At 47.1% G+C, this 1265-nt stretch overlaps 1 protein-coding gene across 1 annotated transcript; it reads left to right on the top strand.

The window, feature by feature from the left end:
• LOC144557427 (uncharacterized) lies at positions 1 to 1265 on the top strand. Its single transcript, XM_078305994.1, has one exon. It carries the CDS (start codon positions 220 to 222, stop codon positions 850 to 852), a length of 633 nt encoding a protein of 210 aa, XP_078162120.1. The 5' UTR covers positions 1 to 219; the 3' UTR covers positions 853 to 1265.

The raw sequence follows: 1265 nt of genomic DNA, 5'->3' as shown, positions 1-1265 counted from the left end.
ACACGAAAGAGAAAAGAAAACTCGACGAATTTACGCGCCAAGCCTCCGACAACTACACTACAAGCTCCTTTTCTTCGCAATTTCTCTCTTGGAAAACACGAAGAGAAATTACACCCCTCCCTCTCATTTTCTCTCCTCCTTCCACCCTTTCATGTATCATGTATATATTGCATGCAAATAGCCTCTCATCCTTAAACTCAAGCATCGCATCTCACCACTATGTCAAAGGAAAAAGAGCAAATAGACGAAGAAGAGAAGCTTGCGCTAGAAGTAACTGTTCTCTCTGCTGACTCGCTAAAACCACCTTCATTGATTTTTCCATTTCGGCTCAGACCATATGTAACCGTTTCGAACCCCTTTGCTTCCATGAGGGAGGTTTGTACTGATATCGACGAGACTGGTACGCACAACCCGACCTTCAACCAGACCTTCCGTGTACCTCTAGGTCGTTCCTTCTTCGAACTCCCTTCTTCCAAGGATGACTCGGAGAGAGAGGCTGTCCATGTCAGCATCTTGTCGAAGAGACCGCTATTGGGCCCGGCTGAGATAGGCTGGTGCAGAATTTGCGCGACCGATGTAATGGACGGGTACAAGCCACCAGCGGTGCGACGGAGGTTGAGTTACTCCTTACGGTCCCCTAGGGATGGGTGCAAGGGGCATGGGTATGTCCACGTGGCAGCGAGGGTAGTGGGCCCGGGGGTTGACCGTTTGGAAGTTTCGGGACCAAAGCCTCAACCAGCCGGGTGGGGCCGTGTAGCAATTGGCATACCGGTGGCAGGACCAGCAGTACCGGTGTGGGAACAGAGGAGCCGTGGAGCCTGGTCTGACGTGGCAAGTTTTGGTAGGAAATGAGACTTTACGTGGAAATTGCATGGAAATTTGAGAGAGGCCTGTTGCAAGTTGATTGGGATGGGTTGATGGGTTGAGCATTTAAAAAAATTGGATTTGTGCGCTGCTTTTTATGACTCTTTCTACGCCTCGTGACTCGTGAGACATGCAATTAACAGGAATTGAAACTTGAAAGCTCTACAGGCTACAGCTGTTCTAACTGAAACGTGGGACCAAATGTAATGGGCCCAATCGTCAGTTCTTAAATCGAGGTTTGGTTGAACTATGCGTACATCCGGGGCTTGTATAAACTGAGTGACAAAGTGTCTGTAATCTGTATATTTGTGTATATTGTGTATTAATGCAAGAATTATGTGGATTGTTGATGTTGTTATTGGTTTTAGTAAAAAGGTTGAATCAATCACCATCTTTACAAA

This window comes from Carex rostrata, chromosome 7, assembly GCF_964058835.1.
Source record: "Carex rostrata chromosome 7, lpCarRost1.2, whole genome shotgun sequence".
Classification (NCBI taxonomy): domain Eukaryota; kingdom Viridiplantae; phylum Streptophyta; class Magnoliopsida; order Poales; family Cyperaceae; genus Carex; species Carex rostrata.
Note: the sequence above shows the minus strand (reverse complement) of the source record. Positions and strands in the feature narration are given on the sequence as shown.